At 38.9% G+C, this 20,612-nt stretch overlaps 1 protein-coding gene across 3 annotated transcripts; it reads left to right on the forward strand.

Moving 5' to 3' along the window:
* The first annotated feature begins 608 nt into the window (after positions 1-608).
* LOC117291740 (prostatic acid phosphatase-like) lies at positions 609-16,620 on the forward strand. 3 transcript variants are annotated; one of them, XM_033773613.1, is made up of 11 exons: positions 609-723; positions 2,520-2,615; positions 3,779-4,018; positions 6,420-6,512; positions 7,203-7,298; positions 7,757-7,883; positions 9,657-9,739; positions 11,075-11,181; positions 12,455-12,657; positions 13,598-13,763; positions 16,082-16,162. In XM_033773613.1, the coding sequence occupies exons 1-10, from the start codon at positions 610-612 to the stop codon at positions 13,753-13,755; spliced, it is 1,317 nt and encodes a 438-aa protein (XP_033629504.1). In that variant the 5' UTR covers position 609; the 3' UTR covers positions 13,756-13,763; positions 16,082-16,162. The 3 variants fall into 3 exon arrangements, with proteins under 3 accessions (XP_033629504.1, XP_033629503.1, XP_033629505.1); XM_033773612.1 differs by lacking the exon at positions 13,598-13,763 and having other exon boundaries at positions 16,082-16,620; XM_033773614.1 differs by lacking the exon at positions 13,598-13,763 and having other exon boundaries at positions 668-745; positions 16,082-16,620.
* Positions 16,621-20,612: the final 3,992 nt, after the last annotated feature.

Here is a 20,612-nt window from a genome sequence, read left to right on the forward strand (position 1 = left end):
AGCTTACTACCAGATGAACCTCATAACAAATTGAAAAGAAATAATATAATGCGTTGTTTTAAAAGGGTTGATCGAGGGCCTTTCAACTGTTTTAGTATTCATAGCGTCGGTTGCTGTTTAAAGCTATTAAGTTAAGTTGTGCTCTCATCACGGAGATCGGATCAACTGAAGTTGCAGTCCGCCCTCTTGTGATTTAGTTTGTATCAGATTTAATCTCAAAGTCCTCAGGAGGTGGGGGGGGGGTCATGCGATAGAATGTGTTATCACAACCTTTTGACAGTTAATGGCTTAAAAGTTGGCTCCATTTGGCTTGGGAACGGAAGAAGCTTAGTTCTTCATGGAATTCTGTCAGCAAGTAGGCCCCGAGGCCTTACATTTGGAAACAAACTTTTTCGAGATTCATAATGATTCTGTTGCCCGAAAGTATGTTTGATTTCAATAGGCTGTGAATTTAAACATTGTTTGGTATTTTTGAATATTGTTAGAATTTATAATAATTATTTATAGGAGTTAAAAAAACTCATTAATTCCTGAAGTAATTTCGTTTTACGCCCTCTGTAGTCCGAAGCCTAATAAAGTTGTCAACAACGGAGGGCGCTATTGCAAAAGATGGCTGCTTGCAATGAGTCGTTTTCTAAACTTTCAATGTGGTGCCTTTTAATTGTATTTTCATTATTATGCAGTCTTTGCAGCACAGAAAGGACCCTTAAGATGACACATGTGGTAACTATGCTTGTCTTTTTCAGTTAAGTAATTTTTTGTATTATTTAAGAAAAAATGTTGGGCAAAAATTAAACCTTAAATTTGCCTACATAAATATAATAATTCTAACTTGTTCGGGGTTGTTGTTGTGCCACGCACCGTCGTACGGTCACGAGTGTACGTACGGGATGATGGACATCTCGCCCCTACCATACCAAGCTCGCCCCCAACAAAGTCACCCCTGAAAAAGTTGCCCACGGCCACTGCATGGCTCGGAAAAGTTTTCGTATGGCGCCACCACTTTTTCATTCAATATGAAATAATAATAATATTAATATTAATAATAAATAGACCTTAATGCACATGACGTCATTTCAGTACGGCGCCCCCGCATTGAGGTCAAAAGGAGATTGTTCATTGGTCAATCTATGTGCGTTTTGATTGTTTCGTCACCGTTTGACCTCAAAGATGGCGGCTGGATGACGTCAATGCATAAGGTCTATATAGTATCTAATTAACCTCAATGAGATATCCCTTTTTGTAAAAATGAGTGAAAAGGTGGTGGCGCCATATGGAAATTTATCCCCATACGGAAAGTTATCCCCTACTTGTACGTAGTACTACAATACAAATGCCCGGCGGAAAAGTTTCCGTATGGCGCCACCACTTTTTCATTCGATATGAAATAATATAGTATCTAATTTACCTCAATGAGATATCCCTTTTTGTAAAAATGAGTGAAAAAGTGGTGGCGCCATACGGAAAGTTATCCTGCCCGGCTATCGTCTCATAGCTGGACGAAACCAAAACAGTTCTAGCCCCCCCCCCCCCCTAGCCTTAGCAAAGTTTCCCCCAGATATTGTTTAGTTCGAAAAATTATAAAGGTGGATTAACTGATGTAGTAAAAGGATCATTGATTTTTAAGGGTCAAATTAAAAAAATTCAAGGCTTAAAATAAAGTCTTAATAAATTATGTTTTGTTTGTTTTTGAAATTTGGGTAAAAAAACATCAACAAGAAACTCGGATCAGAGTCAACACCTCAATGTCTAAAATTCACATCCTTAACCCTTAACGTCACTCAAAAAATAAATAACAGTGATAATTAATACAAAAATAGTGTAAAAGTATTAAAATCAAATATGCAAAAGATACTTGGGTTTTAAGATTATTTTTAATTATTTTTTTATAAATCTACAATGTGTTTGTTCCGTTTTGTGTTTGCTCCCAGCATGGAGGAAGGAAATGGAAAACCTTCTCATTGGTTTCTGAATAACATCTGGGGGCGTCTTTGCTAGGGGGTGACTTTGCTAGGGGGTGACTTTGTCAGGGGGCGACTTTGTCAGGGGGCGACTTTTAGTAGGGAGCGACATTAGTAGGGCCTGGGGGCGACATTGTCAGGGGGTGACATTGTCAGGGAGCGACTTTGTCAAGTCCCTTGGTGAGTCGACTTTGCAGAGGGCGACTTTGATGGGAGCGATCTTGCTAGGGGGCGAGATGACCAGCCCCCGTACGTAAGACCACGACGAGAGTCCAAGACGATTGTTTACTGCACATCTCCTCCTGCTATACTGTCTTGATGCCTGATATACGCTGTCCTTTCTTTGTTACTATTAAATATTTTTTAGTATTAGCCATTTTTACTTCAAATTTGATCTTACTTTGAAGAATAGCTCCTTCTTATGGCATGCTACATGTTTAGTTTTAGTTAGGCTCTAGTCTAGCCCATTAGGATTTCAGTCCAAATGAGACCAGTGTTAGGAGACCAGGCAGTGTAAATTATCCCATGCATTTATTGCTATTTACTTGATCCCCACAGCTGTTTCGACATGGCAATCGTTCTCCAATTGCAGCATATCCTGCAGACCCTTATCAGGAAGACAGTTGGCCTCAGGGATTCGGACAACTCACTCAGGTACCAATTGCTCGTCTCCTCCCCAACCCGAATAGCTCCCCTGGTAGCATCCTCACATTGCCCTCCCAAATTCTTCAGTGACCAGCCAGCAGGAACGGTCAGCGTTTCATTTCACTGCCCTGTCAGCTTTTTCACTTGTCCCCGAACATGGAGGTCAGAGTTAAAATCACTACATGTACCTCCATGCACATAACCCTTCAAATTCAGGAAACTCCCCTGCTTGCTCTGCTGAATCTGTAGAAGGAAGCCTCAACTTGAACACTCAAGTTTGGACCAGTCCCAGTAGTTGGTGCGATTGTCAAGTTGGGGGAAACATCCTCACATTGCCCTGCCAAATTAAATTCAATTGGCCTTTAGGGAGTTGGACAACGTCTCTCCTCACCCGGCCTGAGCTGACAAGTACAGCAAATTCACAGGTCACGAACTCAAATCCCTGAAGCATTTGATTCATATGTACCCAATACTATCAATTTATAATCAGTCGCCTCAGAGAGTTTTGTTGTACACTCTGATTGGTCCAAGACTGATAACATGGTGGTGCATAAAACATGTGATACATGTAAGACCAGCTATGCAAATAAATGGCCCCCAAATAAGCGAAATTATTGTTGTGTATAAGTTCTTTTTTTTCTGTGCTTATTGTGTAGGAAACTACCGTAATTTTCGGATTATAAACCGCGCGGTGTATAAACCGCACTTCCCCAAAATATACAAAAAAATGTTTCGGTGTCGGCGTATAATTATGCCGCGTGGTATAGCAATAACTGTCTCTTTGTGTATATTGACCCAATTCACCTGACATCATCATCGGAATAATCTTGGATGCCCCATTATGGTGGTCAATGTCACTTTGCTTTATTCAGTGAACTGCGCATTTTAGGCTCAGCGACGTTAACACGTAAACCTATTGACCACTAAAATGGTGGTGCAGTCACTGCGTGTGACGTGCGTGCAAGGGGTCAATAGTTGATTTTTTGTATTTTGGCACGGAGAGATGGTGCTGACTACCTACCAAAGTACTTGTAATAGGCCCAGCCACCAACCGAGTTTGTTACAACACAATGAATGACCGGTCCTCGCACAGTTATTGCCTGAATATGACCTACATGTATGCTTAATGTTTGTGGACCTTTCTATTTACTCCCCTGTATTTGTGTATACAGAAAGGCATGAGGCAACACTATGAACTCGGCCAATGGTTCCGGAAACGCTATGGTACATTTCTCAATTCATCTTATGTGAGGACAGAGATTTCTGTGCGTAGTACCGCTTATGACCGTACCATCATGTCTGCACTGAGTAACTTAGCCGGTCTCTACCCACCATCTAATAAACAAATATGGAATAAAGAGTTGCTATGGCAACCCATTCCTGTGTTTTCTGTACCAAAGGAGGATGACTTTGTAAGTATGAAAAGTTATTTTTGCAAATTGAGGTTGAAACTTAAACTGATAATAATTGATTTTCTTAAGATTTTATTCACAGATTCAGGCTCCAAAGTAACACTGAACGTCAGGCCTGAGGCCTGTGGTTTTAGGCCTGGTGCTGTTGTGTTTTTCAATTGAATGAAATAATTCATTGTGTAATATCTTTGTGAATAAATGTTGACTGTGATTTTGATAGCAATCTTTGAATTCTTTTTCAAGAGTATTGAAGTGTCACGCACATGGTGTAATCACAAATGAAATAGATCTTCTCTGATTGCTTGTTCAACTCATTTTGATTCTGGTATTGAAAAATCATTTCTGGTCCAGTAAAGAGGTCGAGCTACAAGCTACAGTCTTGTGAATCTTCAGTGTTCGATCTTAATGGTGGTCCGCTGGCCAAATGCCAGTGGAAACATCGGCGGACCAGCTGAAACACCTTGCCAAGTGGTCCGGCTGACCAGTCAAAAAATATCTGCAGCGGTACTACAGAACTGTTTATTTATTATTTTAAAGTTTGAATAATCGTAAAAACGTTCACTCAAGGTTTGGATAAAACGTGAAAACATTCACTCGAAGTGCCGCTGAACGCTGGCAAACTTCCGATCACACACGTCGTACACAGCGCAAAATCCCATCATGCAACGCACAGGCCTGTAGTCTTTGTATAAACACATCAACAAAAGTAAGTCCCCCCTCAACAATTCGTCATAACATCAGAAGGTAAAACATTTTACCAATACAACTAATTAAGAAATAAGTCTATGACATGTTCCCTAAGTGTTGTTTGAAAATGAAAGATGTCCATGAGTTCATGGCTGAATGAGCTCAAATGGAAGACAAAAACTGCTCTTCACAAAAGTCACAAAGGTTGCGTTGTGTTGTTCACCGATGAGACGAGAAGTTGCCTGAGTCACATTGATGGCCGGAGACGGGTGTGGCGTCGAGTTTGAGAGCAACATGCAGAGTGATGTGTTCAACCAGTTACAGCCTATGGTGGTGGGATCGAGTGTCATGGTGTGGGGTGGTATAAGCCTTACCAGGAAAACATGTGCAGATTGCTGGCAACCTGACAGCACAACGATATGTTGACGAAGTGCTGCGTCCAAATATTGCACCACTTGCTGCAGCCCATGGTGGAGCATTTGTGTACATGGATGACATTAATGCCTGACCACACAGAGGGAGAGTAGCTACTGCATTCCTGGCTGGTGAAGGCATCGAGCGAATGGTGTGGCCGGCAAGTTTGCCCAACCTCAATCCCATCCCTGTGGGACTAGCTGAAGCGATCTGCATATCCCCACATCAAGGCCAACAGCAACCTGGCTCACCTGTCCCATCTTCTGCAAGTTCAGTGGAATGCCATCCCACAGCAGCATGTCACGAGACTGATCAACACCATGGCCCAATTTCATAGAGCTGCTTAGCACAAAAATTTGCTAAGCATGAAATGTTTGCCTTGATAAAAAAGAGGATTACCAGCCAAATTTCCACGTAACTCTCAGGATAAGGAAACAACAGCTGATCACCAGTAATAAGCAATATGCAACAAATGAACATTTGGTTGGTAATCCTGTTTTTATCAAGGAAGAAATTTCACGCTAAGCAAACTTTGGTGCTTAGCAACTCTGTGAAATTGGGCCCATGACGGTGCCAGGCGGTCATTGACAGGCGTGGCGGGTACACGTGTTACTGACCTGTAGATTTGATAAACCTTCAAATGTGACTTTTGAGAAGGGCAGTTATTGTCTTCCATTTGAGCTCACTCAGCCATGAAATCATGCACATCTTTCATTGTCAAACAACACTTAGGAAACATGTCATAGAATTATTTTTTAATTAGTTGTAATGGTAAAATATTTTACCTAACGATGTTATGGCGAACTGTTTAGGGGGGGACTTACTTTTGTTGATGTGTTTAGTTCACGTGTGAATAAATCATATGTAAGAAACATTTCCGCCCCAAATTCAAGCCCTTGGATTAGTGGTGCACCAGTCATGACACTTCACCCAGGGGGGGTTAATGGGTACCTGTCGGGGCAGAGATGGTTGTTGTGATTGATTTAGCTTGGTGTGCTTCATTGTTTGCAGTACAGGCTGTATACTTCTACCAAGGGAGCTGAGATGGTTTAAGGAATGAAATAAATAGCCATGTGACCAAGGGGCAATAATGTTGGAGCATCTCTTATCATTAATGGACTTTTTTTTTCAGAGTTTAATTTCATTGGGTTGAGACACTTACACTTATCTATTATTTAAATCATGTTTTCATCATTAATTTGAAAACAAAATTAGGCATCAATAAATATCACTAGAGTTGTGTGGAAAGGTAACAAGATTGACAATTTAAACCAAAACATATGTGTTTATTCTATCCTAGCTTCTTTCAATTGATCACACCCCCTGCCCAAGATATAACGAAATTCTCGCAGAGGCGGCAACTAAGAAGAATAACTACCTCAGTAAACATAAAGTAAGTATTCTATGGAGTATTATTTCACGCCTGGAATTACGCGCAGGGCAAGGAGGAAATGGCTCTCGTTGCCCCTGGTCTTTTCCCATTAACTTTAAGATTTTCCAACGGAATTCCCTTTACCAATGGAGTTCCCTTTACCAAATGAAAAGGGCCTTGCCTTTTCAAAGATGAAATTCCAGGCCCAAGAGAAATGCGTTGTCGCAACCATGGTAAACAGAGCCATTAAATTGGACCAAGATCTCTTCTATTGGTCCCAGAGATTGTTTATCACTACAATAGACTGCGCAAATCCTTGAGTGTACAGACCTGATTTGATTTGATTTGATTTGAATTTATTCGGATAAAAACATGTCACAACAGCGGGAGAAAAGATAGTGAAATAAGATAAACCAAAATAAAAACACGGCACAACAATATCCAAGAATATAACCCCATTTTTTTTTGTGGGGTCCTTACGGAAACTTAGTTACAAGTCAATTATGTGAGGGAAGCAGAAATGTGCAATAAGTCGCAATATTAAGCGTTTTTGTTTCTTTTTTGTTCATAATTTGAAGGAAAAAAACTAAAATAGCTGGGCATTTTGTGTTCAAAAGGCAAATAAAGTATGCACTGAAAGAGTTAATGATGGCATGCCTAGGAAGATACTCAATAATGACACTGATGTTTCTACATCTCTTCTCATTTCAGAGTTTCCTCCAGTCTATCGCAAAGTACTGCGGGTTCGATTCAAACCCTGTCTCGTTTAAAAACTACTCTAGAGTCGCGGATACAACTTTTTTTGAGGTAAGTGTGTAGAGGAATCTCCAGCTTGATATTCTGCGTGTCATGGCCGAGCGGTTAAGAGCACTGGATTCAAGCTCTGGTGTTTGATCAGCAGAGTGTTGTTTTTTTAAGATAGTCCCGATTATCTGGAGCGAATATGTCCACGCAGGAAGAATAACCCCTTATAGGAATACAAATGCTTCTCAGATTCAAATTTAGGGCATCAAAACTTTTATCTTGTTACAGAACCACATACATGAAACTTTGAAGTCAAATGTTCCATGAAAGCTGCTGTAGGCTTCTTTCCAAAGGTTTTTATTTGCCCTTAATCTTAAATGATTTAAGTGAATACCAAACAAATAACTTCCCTGTAACATTAGTGAAGTACAATGTATTTACTATCCTATGATGGTTCTTGATATTGCCTTCCGTTTGTTTGTCACTCTTGAGATTGCCTTCTGTTTTTTTTTAACCCCCAGAGGGAAGATGGAAGGAAGCTGCCAGACTGGGCCACTCCGGATGTAATACAGAAACTTATCAATGTAATAAATGTTTACTACACCATAGAATCGCAGATGGGTGATGAGTTTCTGAGGCTCGGAGCAGGTAAATAATAGGGGAAGTGGGTAGTTATTTGTACAAAAGTACAAAATTAATTTTAACCACCTCCCTCTAGCATGTCCTAAGTTTTACCATCAGTAGAATTTGAAACATGGTGGGAGTATAATACGGTGAGGTTTGTGGAAATCTCTTTTACGTAGTGTTGGTTCTGAAAAGCACTTGTGTTTTTTTCAGAGGCAACACTACTCGAGAGAGATTTTTACATGGTGCTACCACGAACCTCACCTAAGGTTTCCCAGGCTAACTCACTGGGTTAATTTTCAGAATGCTCGGAGCAAATTTTTTATTTTGGACGATTATTATTGTCACAATGAAAACCATGACTATGGTATTAGTGAAGACAAAACAAAAATGTTCTCACAAAAGGCCGTGGGATTCGGCTTTCGGGAAATTGTGTTTTTTGTTCACCATGATGTGGCCAACCCCTTTGCTGTAAGCCACAGCTGATAATCGGCCATGGACAGCAAGAATCTCTGACTTGCCTCCTATGGAAAAAACAATGGAAGGCAGTTGTTTAAATGTCTCATAATCCTCACTCCGCCATAATTTCTCAAAACATTTCTTTGTCAGTTCGTGGAATTTAAAGTCACCTGGAAATATAATTTTTTTTCTTTTAAACATAAGAGTATATGCTTACGAACAATAAAACAATTTTTTTAGTAATTGTTTGTCACGATTTATATGTTTTAAAAATATATAAAGTTGTTTGGGGGCTGACTCCGCCTACCCCTTTTGTGACGTCAATCGAGGCAGACTTTGCCTGCAATGCGTATAGTAAACACACGTGCAAAGTACATGTACGTCCAAGTCGTGAGTTGGTACATTTCAAAAAGTGTTTTTCTGCATTCAGCAGCAATACACCTGGTCGGCATTGCCGGAAAAAATTTTTTTTTTAAACGTACAAACTCACGACTTGGTCCGTACATGTACTTTGCAATTGTGTTTACTCTACGCATTACAGGCAAAGTCTGCCTCGATTGACGTCATGAACAGCGCCCTCTCGGGTCGGGGTCTTCTCTTAAATTTGTAAATAACATAAGAACTGATTTTTTAAAACCTTAGTTAACTGTTTATTCACATTCCACTCATCAAAACACATATATTAGTGACAAAAGCTTTATTTGGATGGTGAGGTATCAATGTAGATTTGGTTTGCAGTAATACCATGTGTGTACTTGCCAGGTAGATTATGTTCTTTTGAGAACTTGTCTTGCTTTATATTCTACTGGTCGGCATTGCCGGAAAAAATTTTTTTTTTAAACGTACAAACTCACGACTTGGTCCGTACATGTACTTTGCAATTGTGTTTACTCTACGCATTACAGGCAAAGTCTGCCTCGATTGACGTCATGAACAGCGCCCTCTCGGGTCGGGGTCTTCTCTTAAATTTGTAAATAACATAAGAACTGATTTTTTAAAACCTTAGTTAACTGTTTATTCACATTCCACTCATCAAAACACATATATTAGTGACAAAAGCTTTATTTGGATGGTGAGGTATCAATGTAGATTTGGTTTGCAGTAATACCATGTGTGTACTTGCCAGGTAGATTATGTTCTTTTGAGAACTTGTCTTGCTTTATATTCTACTGCCGTGGCATCTACTCTGCATTGGTAGAATAAACAGCAAGACAAGTTCTCAAAAGAACATTACCTACCCAGCAAGTAGATGTACACATGTTGTTACCGCGAACCAAATACAAATTGTCGGGTAGTATTTGTTGTGCTTATTTATTTTTCTGTTTCCCCCCGTTCAAGGTCCAATTTTACATGAAATTGTTGGTCATCTCAAGAACAAAACTGCAGGAAAAGAAACTAGAAAAATGTTCATGTACAGTGCAGTAAGTTGTTTAATATTTTGAATTGAATTTTTGTGAATACCGTTTGTAAGTCCCTTCACTTTTGCCGATAGAGCCTTCTCGGTATATGGACCCAAACTCTGGAATAAACTTCCCAATCACATCAGGGACACAACATCACTCAACACATTCAAGGCACTTCTTAAAGCCCACTTGTTTCAGGAGGCCTACCATCAATGACTTGTTATTTCTTCTGTGCCTCAGCGCCTTTGAGCAAACTTTTGATTTAGGCGCTATACAAATTACGTTTGATTGATTGATTGATCCAAATTACCAAATGTATACAATCATTGGTCAAAAGTAAAAAACTTGATTTATAGTCTTTTGTAAAAACCTTTTCGTCCATATTTGATGATAACCGCTGCACAGAAAGTTCAGACTATAATTGTTATACTCAAGTTCAGATGTTGTCAGATTTTGTGGTCTCAGTCAGGGCACTCAGTTTTTGTACAGCAAAAATAGGTTAGGCCAAGTAAAAAAAAAACATGTTTCGCATCCCCGCCTGCTTCCTTTTTACAGGCCGCCTCCTTTTTTATTTTATTTTTTATTTTATTTTTTTATGCACATTTTTTTTTTTTTTTTCAAATAGGGTTATTTTAAATGATCTCAGCAAAAACAATCTGAATGTCTTGTCTGAATGCCTCGACTAAATTGTTTCATTTATGTTTTTTGTATTTCAGCAGTAGAAAAAACAATGGATATTTGACATTTTAACAAAGAATGGCGGCCATCTTGAAATAAAAAATGAAAAATAAAAAGCCCCTCTTCCTCCTTTTTTTGAAAAACCCGGACGTGAAACATGTTTTTTTTTTTACTCGGCCTTACCAGCCAGAATATCATACAGTTACCATTGTTGGGGCTTGTAACCTGTTCACTTCTTGCTTAGCCAAGAAATCTGCTTATAACAGCTTTATGACATTGGACCCAGACAGACCACTCGGCCATGACATTCAAATAATCTCTTTCAAAAGGAATATAAATAGATGGAGTGCACATGACGCCATTGACCACCATCTTTGATGAAACGTGCACCCCTGAACGGGTACCATTGGCTGAGTGTTGTGCACAGTCTGTACATGCTCGCACTTTTCCAATATGGCAGTCGATGACGCTATGTGCAATCCATCTATTTTCCACGAAGTTTTCCACGAAGCCCCTCCACTGTTTAAATCCTGTTGGCTTTCTTATTTCATGCTTGGCTCTGCTCCTGCCAGTTAGCATTTTTAGAAGAAGAAAACAAAGAAAAAAAGTCTAAACAAAGTGTTAGTGTGAGTGTAAATAAAACTAAACTATCTAGCTATGAATGCTCCTTTACAGCATGATGATAATGTAGAGTCCCTCTTAGCATCTTTACAAGTATTCAATGACCTTTGGCCTCCAACAGCCAGTTGTGTGATCATTGAACTGTATCAAGAAGATAACAAGTAAGTACCTTACTTTTTTTTCTCCTGAAGACAATTCTACTGTTCTAAATGTTGAGACCACTACCGGCTCGTTCAGAGCCAACACTCCCCCCCAAAAAGAAATATTACATGGTTATACCTGCAAGTTGACTACTATTTATAGTTTATTATTATCCTTCACTCCATACAAACCTTCAAACATCACTTAAAGACACTGGAAACTTTTGGTAATTATCAAAGACCAGTCTTCTCACTTACTGGATCTCAACATATGCATAAAACAACAAACCTGTGAAAATTTGAGCTCAAACGGTCATCAAAGTTGGGAGATAATAATGAAAGAAAAAACCCTTGTCACACGGAGTTGTGTGCTTTCAGATGCTTGATTTCGAGACCTAAAATTCTAAATATGAGGTCTCAAAATCAAAAGCAATGAAAATTACTTCTTTCTCGAAAACTACGTCACTTCAGAGGGAGCCATTTCTCACAATGTTTTCTACTATCAACCTCTCCCCAATGCTCGCTTACCAAGTAAGGTTTTGTGCTCATATTTATTTTGAGTAATTACCAATAGTGTCCAGTGCCTTTAAGTTACTCACGAAATGCAATCAACAAATTCTTAATTATTTTACTGGCACTTCCTGTTCGACTTTGAGAAATTCAATTCACCTACAAAATCAAAACAGCAAAGTGTTATTATTATTTTTATTTTTTTATTTTTATTAGACGATTGCAAATCATACTCCACAAATTATAATAAACCCACATAGGAAACTGATTGGGTACTTAAAAATCAATTTTGTTGTGAAAGAAAACTTAACTTGGGCGGGATCTGAAGTTGGCAGGTCCTGGTTTACATGCCAGTGCTCTACCCAGTGCTCTATATAGCCCTATGAGAGGTCTCCCTGTTTTCTCAATATATTCAGGGAGCGATGCTGTGTAGCAAGGGTTCATTCCTAGATACAACCAGTGCAAGTTGCTTAAGCAGAAAATAGCGCTTAACAATTTTTTGCTTAGCACGATGAGCATGATACCAGTCTCAAATTGTACATTTTACATTGACTGTTGAGCATAATTTTGTTGTGCTAAGCTACTTTTTGTGCTTAAGCAGATCCATGAAGTTGGGCCCTGTCAATAGCATCTCATCTGACCGTTTGCCGAACTTCCCAAATTGTGCAAACACTTTCTGTGCCCAACGTTTCTGGGCGAGTTTCCAGTTTTGGAAACTGCATTTCTTTTTAAGCCCACCACTTCAGTTTGTCTTATAGTAACTTTCTTCCTACTTTTTTTTCAGGTCATTTACAATTGATGTACTATTTAAAAATGCCTCCAATAAGGAGCCAGAGAAGCTACACATGCCAGGCTCCTCTGGGCCGTGTACTCTAGAGCATTTTTACAAGATCACCGAGCACCTATTACTGAGTGATGTAAAGGCTGCATGCAAATCCAAAAAGGATCACGGTGGAGGAACTTTCTTACCTGAAACATGGAATACAGGTAAATTGTGTATAGGTTTAAAAGGGGGACTGTCCTCATGATCAGAGCAGACCTGTGGCTATGCATCATAAACTGTAACCCACAAGTGAAACTGATGGCTGTCACATCTCTAGAGGTGCCGTCATTATTATATTACAATGCGACGGCCATGATCATGATGACCATCCCTCTTTAATAATTGTCTAATGAAAATGTTCAGCTAATAGGAGACTTTCCAACGCTAGGCGGCAGCAGACATACCGGGTAAATTTCCATTGTTTACGTAGTTCTGAACATGCGCATAATTCTGAGAACAATGGATTTACCCGGTAAGTCTGCTGCCCTCTATCGTCCCAGAAAGTCTCCCATTGTGAAACCATCTCAGATAACTCTGTTTAAACTTTGTTATAATGTAAGGCCATGTATGAATCTAATATCGGAAGACGGCATCAGGCATTAGTTGCTGAATGCCAAAATCCTGGTTTCCCTTGTTGAGGACATCTTGTAGTCGGGGCCCCTTTTAATCAGTACTATCGTTGTAACAAGGCACAGGAAATCAGACAGATATTGTGACTACATGTATGTGATAAAAGGCAATACTGCTGACATCCTTTTCCCAACTTCCCTAGACTTGTTACCAGTCTTGACTACTTAATTTCATCTCAATGAGAGAAGACACAACTTTCCTCTACATGTATACTCGGTTTGGGCAAACTATAAAAAAAATAAGTAAAAAAATCCTTTATAGAAACAATACAAAATATTTGACGTAGTTGTTTTGCCTAGCACCCTGTCCTTTTTCCAGAAAGCATGGAACCAGGAATCCATTTCCTTGTACCTACCGAAAATGGACCATAGCTCTATCAGTTGTTTTTTTAACCTTAAATCAATTAGCCTAGGTTACCCCAACCATCATGATTCTCCTGACTGAATTGACCCAAGGTATATCCCTTCTTTGCAGGACTCGTGCCTGTCTTTGGTAGCCATCAGGTGTTCATTTTTATCTTTGCGCTCACAATGCTAGCCCTCCTCCTAAGTTTTCGGAAAGTCGGGAAAATTCTTCAGAATCTAAGTATCCACTGCAAGCTTCGTGGATTCACGTCGGTCACAGATGTGTAGCAACTCATGTGAGATTCTTCTATAATATTAAAAACCCTTTCCATATAACAGGGGTGGGTGGGTACCAGTGTTGTAGCCATGGTGGGCGGTGCTTTTGGCGGACCTGCCCAGAACTCACAATGTTTGTCCAGCACTCTTAGCAAAATACATTGTGCCGCCCAGCACAGATTTCCCCTAGGATAAATCATAGTTTGTCTACTGTGCATTACTCTGAGACACAGCTAATGATAACGAGTATCAAATGTCACAGAGAACAAAAACTGTCAAAATGCCATTCAACTTATGCATGGCCCCATAACAAGAACAGTTTGGAAACCTGCCATCATGGCTGGAGCTTGCACTTCAGCAATGATGGCCCCATAATTAAACATGACTAATTTTGTTGATCCGCTTGCCCTAGTTGGCTTTGAACAAATTTGGTTTATTGGTGACCACCAAAATTGGTCTAGCTGCAGCCCTGGTGGGTACCTCCCTGTCATACTAATAATGCATTCCTTATTAATTGAGAATTGAGAGAAAAAGATTTTGCATTGGTTTGTACTTGTGCATCAACTTGCCCTCTGAAACATTTGTAATGTTCGGTTTATACTTGATGCGAATGTTAACGTCACAGGACTATTTTTGGAGCGAATGTTTCACAGGAGTTGAGCACAAGTCAACTGTTGCGATTTATTTGTTGCGAATTTGTGACGTCATGATTCGTATCGCATTCACATTTGCAGGAAGTTTAAACCGGGCTTTACTAGGATCTACTGAATTATTTAACGCCCACCTTTAACACCTTCACAGCACGATGTTGAGCATGCTAGCTACTAACCCCCATATCGGTGAACTGTTCAACTTAGCGTACATGTGAAATTGTAGATAAATGTCAACGCAATTTTTTTTTCTGCAGACTATAACTGAAATACTTGTTGGGGTTGAGGTATTATAACTTTAGTTTTGCAGCTCTTGTTCTTGTGTGCTATTATTTTTTGAAAGTTCTTAAAGCCATTGGAAACTTTCAGTACAGAAAACAAAACAAAAAGTATACAGATTTACAAATTACATACAGGGTTTACAAAAGGTAATGGTGAAAGACTCCTCTTGAAATATAATTCCATGAAATGCTTTACTTTTAGAGAAAACATAAACAATATCAATTCTCGATATCGAGAATTAAGGATTTATCTTAAACGCATGTCATGACACGACGAAACGTGCGGAAACAAGGGTGGGTTTTCCCGTTATTTTCTCTGACGCCCATGACTGATGAGCCTAATTTTTCACAGGTTTGTTATTTTATATATAAGTTGTGATACACGAAGTGTGGGCCTTTGGACAATACTTTTTACCATAAGTGTATAATGGTTTTAAACATGTAAAGGACAACGAAACACTTCAAGATTGTTTCTGTTAGATGAGATGTTACAACGGCACAACGCCTTCATAACTCCTACTAAAAATATATGCCCATAATAGCTGCAAGATCTGACCTATTTCGACCTGACCCAAAAGATCAAAATAAAAGTCATGACCTGAATCTACATGTATGTGTCAAAAAAAAAAAAAAAATGTATGTTTTATGGCATGAAAATTTATGACAGTTTACAAGAAAATAAACTGTTTCCAAAAATCAACAAGAAAATAAACTGTTTCCAAAAATCAACACCACCATATCTGGGTGCATGGTGATGATTTTACAGAAATGAATGGACTCTAAAAGGTCAAAGAAAGTAGCCATGAGCTACAGCCAGACTTGAAGCAAGGCCTTGTGTAATGTGATCTTAGAATAAAAGCTCTACACCCCAGCAGTGACCTGTATTATTTGAGCATGTGTTGTGCACCCGAGGTGTATTAAATTATTCCTTTTTTAGAAACTCCTTAGTAAAACAATCCTAGAAACAATGACAGCAGTAAAGCTTATTTGAACCTGCACTTTACCTTTTTTAAAGGGTTTGTATACATTTGGTAATTTGAACCCACCATATGTCCACGCAGGAAGAATAATCTGCAATTGGAATACCCAATCTGAGAAATGTGACTGTCAGTAAAGCTTCTCAGATTCAAATTTTTGGGGGATAACAATGTGATATCTTTATCCATAACCGCAATTCCATGAAGTAAAACGTTTCTCAAAATGCTTTCCAAATCTGCTGTACTTCTTCTAACCGAGTAAGTTTTTTGCCATTAATTGGCAATCTGTATACAATACCTGGGGTGGATCTCAACTAGTCCCGAGTTAGGAGTCTTTGTGGAATCGACCCCTCGCTCTCAAATATTGGACACTGCTACTGCTCGTGGTGATATCGCTTACCCATTTCTTTATCTTTTCCTTCAACTCCAGGTTGGACTCTTCTTGCTATTTTCACAGTCCTCGCGTTTCTAGTGGCTTTCGTTATGGTGGTGTCTCTCTGCAGAAACTTCCAGCGAAGCAGACGATTTCAGAAAGCGCGACAGATGCAACCAATCAATTTCCATCTTCTTGGTCACGTGGGCACAGACTCCGAAGATGAATCGGTGTTTGATACCTAGACAGTTATTGGCAAGTTTGTCTTCAATTTTTTATGTTGTATAGTGCGCCATGACACTTGTGTCCTTGATTTATCGTAATTGCTTCCCGCCACCAAGGAGTACAAATAGGTACTTGCAAATCTTGGGAGTAAACTGTGATCAGGTGATGGACTCATTTACTGGCAATTCAGTCTAGGGGGAATAGAAATATTCTCAAGCCTGGTTCAGACTTCCTGCGAATTTGAATAAGAATTTTAATGTCACAGCTTCGATTTTTGCTGCAAACATTGCTTCGACAAAAAAATCTTTCAAATTTATCCAGTCAGTTTCCCTTGTGGTTTGTATTGATATCTAAAAACTTTTTGTTGCGAATTTGTGATGTCAAAATTTGTATCGCACTCTCATCGCAGGAAATATGAACCGGGCTTCAGTCGTTTACAGCCAATGCAACTGGTTATAAACACTAAACCTAATGAGCCATATTGGCTCATGACTATCTGTACTTTTTTTTGTTTAAGTGTTCCTGGTATTCAAAATGCATTACACTAACTGATATAAACTAACACCTACTCAAGGGAACGATAGACGATGTGTAGTGTCTATTTTGTGATTAAAAATTGCTTGGCAAGTTACAGGGAATATAGCACCAAGACTCTGGAAGACCTCAGACAAATGCTTGCTTTCACCAAAAATTTGACAGTACTATTTATCTGAGTTTGCACTAACCCTGCACCTTTGAAGGTTAACAGTGAGCCTTACAAATGCTGTATTATTATTATTACAAACGTTCCATTCAACGTGCATACTGATAATGGTTCTGCTAAAAGTACTTTATCTTCAACATACAGTAGAAGTTTCTTGGAACTTGCCAGGTTATTGTGACTTCATTCATATATTTTTTAAAAGTGCAATCATGAACCAAATTAAGGTTTTCTTTCCTATTTTCTGTTTTTGTTTTTTTACAGACACATGTCCATAAAATCAAGTTCCATAAATTTGAATGGGTATTTATGTAAATCTCATGATAGAATGACGTAATATTTACTGATTAACAGTTTGCTAAAAATACATGAGAACAATCTGCTGAGATTTGAAATGTAGTCAAAAGTTTTTTGTGGTTTTTTTTTCTTGAAAAAGAGAAGTGGGTGTGATGCAAATGCAAACTTGGCAAAAGGTGATTCTTTATTCTTGTAAGGGTAAGGCAATACCAGGGTTTTGATACCTTTTGTAGATCAAGTTTTGGCCATGACATGAATCCCTACTCACTGTGAATGAAGGTGTACATGTAATATAATTTACCTGTAGAAGTTTCAGCTTCATAAAGCACGGTTAATATTTTCTGAGAATGCGAATGCGAAGCAAATTTGACGTGAATTGACGTTAACAACCCTCCTTTCGCACCAATATTCGCAAGTGAGTTGAATAAGTGTTTAGCTGCTGCAAATTATTCGTTGCGAATTTGTGACGTCAACATTCGTATCACATTCGCAGGAAGTATGAACCAGGCTTTAGTCCTCAAGTTTTTAGAGAAAAAAAAAGGAAAAATCACAGAGCAATGTTTTCCATTCTTTTTGTCTCACCGAGACGTTTTTGTAAAAAAAAAATTCACTGCCATTTTGAGGACCAAATTTCATCTCCACAATATTGCGGACCTTATGTTGCGCTGTTTTTTTTTGTCCAGAGGCAATTTGAGTTTGTTTATCATTGATCCTACCAATCACAATAAAAAGCAAGAATAGAAACAAATACCATGTGATATGTATTTACTGTGGCTGGTACCTTGCATCAATGTGTGTTTATAAAGGATTTGGGTACTTTATGTAACACAAAACCCAATGTCCACAGATTGACATTAAACTTACACAGTTTGAGGATAATCATGGTAGAAAGCTTACCATAAAATATTACTTACTGGGGTGCTGTCGTATTTAGGAAATGAGTAAAACAATGTCAAACTGTGGACATTGTGCTGTGTGTCCCACAAAAGGTACACAGACCCTTCAGATTAGGTGCTTGGGGCTATTAAGAGCATTTGCTTATAAACTTATTTGGTTTGAAAGATTTAGAATATACATGTAATGATTCACTTAAATCAAGTTTTGCGCGAAAAAAGTGTGTACAAATTTTGCTCGAAAATATGTACAAGGCTAAGTCTTGTGTACTTAGCAAATTTTGCTTGAAAATGTGCGCAAGGCTATATACATGTAATATAGCCTTGTGTACTAAGTAAATTTTGCTTTATAGTGTGAACAAGGCCTTGTGTACAAGTACACAAGGCCAAGTACACAAGGCCTTGTTCACATTTTAAAGCAAAATTTCACAAGGCTATAGAACGATCCGATGAAACAAATTTGGTAGCGAAACAAAATTACCAACTGCGGTGTCTGTTTGTGCACAATCTAGGCATTGAAGACACCGCAGCAAATGGCGCGCGGTGCTTAACACTTGCGGGCCCGGTGCTCAACACTTGCACGCCCGGTGCGCGTCGGATTGGTCTATATATAATAATAATAATATAATTATAATAATTGTGGCTTTTTATATAGCACACATGTCCGTCACTCAGTGACGCTCCTGCACTGTAACATACAGTATTTCCTGCAAGATGTGGGACTATGTTTTGAATTATGAGACCTAATTCTGATAGCACCATGTAATGTTTTACAAGGTGCTGTGGCGCAATTTGCTGCCGATCGGACCAGGAACACCGGGGCGAACCCCTTCTCTTTTCGATAAGTGCTCTGGGTTCTTTTACATGCGTTACATAACACATGGGACCAACGGCTTAACGTCCCATCCGAAGGACGAAGCAATGGTGAAGTGTCTTGCTTAAGGACACAAGTGTCACGGCTGGGGATTCGAACCCACACTCTGCTGATCAGATCAGAAACACCAGAGTTTGAATTCGGTGCTCTTAACTGCTCGGCCACGACACTTCCAATAGCCTTGTAACTTTTTTGAGCGAAACATTTTGAACAAAAAGTTCACAAGGCTACACTTATTTTGAGCAAAATTTGACGAAGTTCACTTTTTTGAGGGAAAAGTCCATAAGGCCTTGTAACTTTTTTGAGCGAAAAGTTCACAAGGCTTTGTAACTTTTTTGAGGGAAAAGTTCACAAGGCTATAGACTAACACATACTCAAGGGAACAACGGACGATGTGTAGCGACCTTTTTGTGATGTAAAATTGCTTGGCAAGTTACAGGGAATATACAGCACCAAGACTCTGGAAGACCTCAGACAAATGCACATACTTGTTCATAATTGCTTTCTCCAAAAATTTGACATTACTATTAATCTGAGTTTGCACTAACCCGGCACCTTTGAATGTTAACAGTGAGCCTTACAAATGCTGTATTATTATTACAAATGTTCCATTCAATGTGTATACTGATAATGGTTCTGCTAAAAGAACCTTATCTTCAACTTTGCCAGGTTATTGTGATTTCATTCATCTATTTTTGGCGAGCTGCTTTAGCAGTATAAGGCCTATGTAATACTGATTTTGTCTGTCCGTCCATCCGGCCGTCCGCGCTCAGTGGAAAGGTTAAAGTTTTTGGTTTAAGTCTTTGAGTTGAATTGTTTTTGGTAGGTGCAAGCCCAAGTGAGATTGTTATACATACTTGCCAGTAATTTTTGGTAATTTTCAGCTATGTTTTCCAATAATGTTGAAGTTTTGGGAATAAAAAAAATGGTAAAGGTTTTTTTAGGCTATAAGCCTTGTGAAATGTTTACAAGGCCTTGTGAAATGTTTATAAGGCTATAGCCTTGTGAAATGTTTACAAGGCTTGTGAAATGTTATAGCCATGTGAAATGTTTGAAATGAAATGTGTACAAGGCTATAGCCTTGTGAAATGTTTACAAAGCTACAGCCTTGTGAAATGTTTACAAAGCTATAGCCTTGTGAAATGTGTACACTTGAGGCTTGTGAAATGTTATAGCGTTATGAAATGTATACAGGGCTTATAGCCCTATGATATGTGTACAAGGCTATAGTCTTGCGAAATGTTTACAAGGCTATAGTCTTGCGAAGTGTTTACAAGGCTTATTTATAGCCTTGTGAAATGTTTATAAGGCTATAGCCTTATGAAATGTGTACAAGGGTATAGCCTTGTAAAATGTTTATAAGGCTAAATGAAATGTGTACAAGGGTATAGCCTTGCGAAGTGTTTACAAGGCTTATATAGCCTTGTGAAATGTTTACAAGGCTTGTGAAATGTTTACCTGGATTTGGTAACTATAATCTTCTCCCAAATATTAAGAGTAACCAAGTCAGTCTAACTTCTTAGAGCTGCTTCAACACAAAATTAAGCCAAGTACAAAACAATTTTGCTTACCACTTAAAGCCATAATCTTGCGAAGTGT

Source organism: Asterias rubens, chromosome 6 (assembly GCF_902459465.1).
Source record: "Asterias rubens chromosome 6, eAstRub1.3, whole genome shotgun sequence".
Lineage (NCBI taxonomy): Eukaryota > Metazoa > Echinodermata > Asteroidea > Forcipulatida > Asteriidae > Asterias > Asterias rubens.